At 42.5% G+C, this 2,780-nt stretch overlaps 1 protein-coding gene across 1 annotated transcript in view; it reads right to left on the bottom strand.

Moving 5' to 3' along the window:
• Positions 1-280: 280 nt before the first annotated feature.
• lrrc38a (leucine rich repeat containing 38a) overlaps positions 281-2,780 on the bottom strand; it is a gene marked incomplete at both ends in the record, with an annotated part of 7,577 nt that continues 5,077 nt past the window's right edge. Inside the window, one exon of the mRNA XM_083675874.1 lies at positions 281-528. Coding sequence (XP_083532000.1) covers positions 281-528 — 248 coding nt within the window. The remainder of the gene's footprint in view (positions 529-2,780) is intronic.

Genomic DNA, 2,780 nt, shown 5'->3' with positions numbered 1-2,780 from the left:
ACACCGTTCAACCCACTTGCCTTAACATCTCTCCTGGTGTGCTGTGTGCCAGTACCAACATGGAGGGCAGGATTTCCCATGGTAAGAGCTTTTTTGGCCGTGTCATTTTGCCAATTCCTAGCCCCTATTCTCCCACTCTCCCTCACTTTCCATGCCTTGCTCTCCTATACAGTATCTATGCCCTTCATCCTGACCCTCTGAGGAGGGACCTGGGGGTGGGGGAGTAATGTATGCAGTGACACTGAGCGTTGCCCTATCACACTCTTCCTCCCCCCCTCCATCAGTCGTTCCCTTCTTCCTCGTCGGCTTTACCACCTTTGCTCAACCGTTGGAAGCAGTGGACAGTGGAGGCCAGGAAGAAGCTGGCGATGATGGCCACCACAGAGACGGAGATACCGGAGAAGATGACGATGAGGAAGTCTGTGAGGCTGAGGGTACCCCGGCACTCCCGGAAGCTTTCCTCGGAGAGCAGGCTGAGGGACACCAGCTGCCCATCCAAGGGGAGTGCACACTCCATCCCCTCCATCCCTGAGAGGAGAGAAACAGGATATGATGTCATCGACCAACATCCCAACCACTCTTTCACCCAATGCCAAATCAGTCCCTCGCCGAGCCCCTCTTCCCTTTGCACTCGTATAAATATGAAAGGTATTGGAGTGTGCTTTCCCACATTGCACTCTGATTTGATCTGGGGATTTTTTGGGCCATATGGCCTACTGTATATGGGGGTATGGGTTAGTGGTTTTGGGTTTTGGGATTTGGGATCCGATTATCTTGAGATTATCTTGCCTATAAAGCCCCCGTGCAGATGAGGTGATGTCTACACCACTGTGTATCGGGAAAGTTGTACAATGACATTCATAAATATTATAGCCTCAACTTAGTAGGCCTATATATTTATTACATCAGATCTCCCTTGAGAAAGAGATCTTTTGACGTTTCCCTTAAGAAAGAGATCTTTTGACGTTTCCCTTGAGAAAGAGATCTTTTGACGTTTCCCTTTAGAAAGAGGCCTTTTGACGTCTGCCTTGGAATTAGGTCTTTTCGACTTGATGCATAAATAAAGGTGCACTCACAGTCTCATTCAGAGCAGAATGCTGTCTTGAGATCTGTGTGCTTAACTCACTAAAATCACACTTGATGTCCTTTTTAGCACAGCTCCAGCAACTATGCTGGATTCGTAACCAGGCCAATGCAGTACAGCTCAGCTCAGTGGTGTGAAAAGGATATAAATGAAGGGCAAAGTTCACTGTACTAAAGCACAAGACATTTTCTTGGGTATGCTAATAATCAATAATTATGCTAATAATTACATACTGTAGTATAACTGATAGAAGTTGCAGTGAATGCAATTGTTACACATGGAGATTCACTACACTGTCTGCTAAGAGTGCTGTGTTGCTCAATACCACTTGTCCAATAGCTGCATGTTCACAGGGTAAATGAATAGTCAGGGTTGTATAGAATACTTTGAGAATATATTCAGAGACTGAATACTGAGTACATGGCTCAAAATGTATTCAGTATTCAGATTACTTTTTAGAATACGTTTTCATTTGTAAACAGGAGCATTCAAGAAAACGCAAACAATTATTGTTCAAAGAAGCATGAACACACTGAACTATTTCTCACACTATTTCTCAACATATTTTGATAGAAAATATCCTCAGGGGCCTGCAAATCACATCACTGGCAAATAAGATTTTGAAATAGGGGTGAAATTCTGTTCAGCATGAAAAATCAACTGATGTCATGGCTGTAGTTCAAATGACTGGAGTGATTTAGTTAAGCACTAACTAGCACTGACTAAAAGTCTTATTTTGTTTTAGTAGCTTGAAAACAAAGTTGACATGCGACAGATATAGCTTTGCCTTGTCTCTCTCGAAAGACTCAATGTTTGGCTTCTTTCACTTTAAAATGGTGCTGGTTTCCGACTTTCCTCAGCCTTCAGCCATCCTGTCAGTGTCAGCCACTCTGTGTGGAAAAACCACGGTGCAGTCAGGTGGACGCAGATCACACACATCTCAGCTGAGCAGCTACTCTGCAGTGCAGAGTAGCAGAAATGTTGTGAGATCGATTTTAGTTGCCAAAATTACACATAAAGTATTCTAAAAGTATACTATAGTAATAATTTTATTATTTATGAAATGTGTCGTACCAGATTACTCAATACTTAAGAATGTATTCTGAATACGTATTCTGAAAACATGTATTACGTTATTGTACCCGATACTGGGAATAGTTTAGTCAAATAACATGATTGTTTTAATAGTATCACCACAGGGCCTCATTCATTCTGAAAATATGTCTAAAACACCGACAACACAAACACACCAATCCCACTCCGAGCAAACTAGTATGCCTCTCGAATGTTCCACATTTTTAACATGTTTTCCTGGTTTGGCCTTGACCTGATTAATCCACAACACCCAAGGTCAGGGCCAAACCAGGAACATTTTTTAAAGAAGTGGAACATCCCTTTAATCAACCAACCAGTGTGAATAAGCTGCTCCAACCAACCAGTGTGACCAGACACCAGATGACAAATCCAAAGGGGAACGTCCCTTCTGGTCATAACACAACACCAGCAGATGCTGCTCTAACATACAGTAGCGTTACTTTTTTTTACTTGTTATTCGCACATCTGTTTGTGAAGGAAGATTACATTATGAGAAACACTTAGAGGATTTGTGTTTTGTTGTTCTGTAGTCTTGTGCTCTGTTGCACAATTCTTAACATGGACCCTTCTGTCCACTTAGCAAGAGAGATTAAGAGGTACC

The sequence above is a fragment of the Argentina silus genome (assembly GCF_951799395.1).
Source record: "Argentina silus genome assembly, chromosome: 8".
NCBI lineage: Eukaryota > Metazoa > Chordata > Actinopteri > Argentiniformes > Argentinidae > Argentina > Argentina silus.
This window is presented reverse-complemented; position numbering and strand designations above follow the sequence as displayed.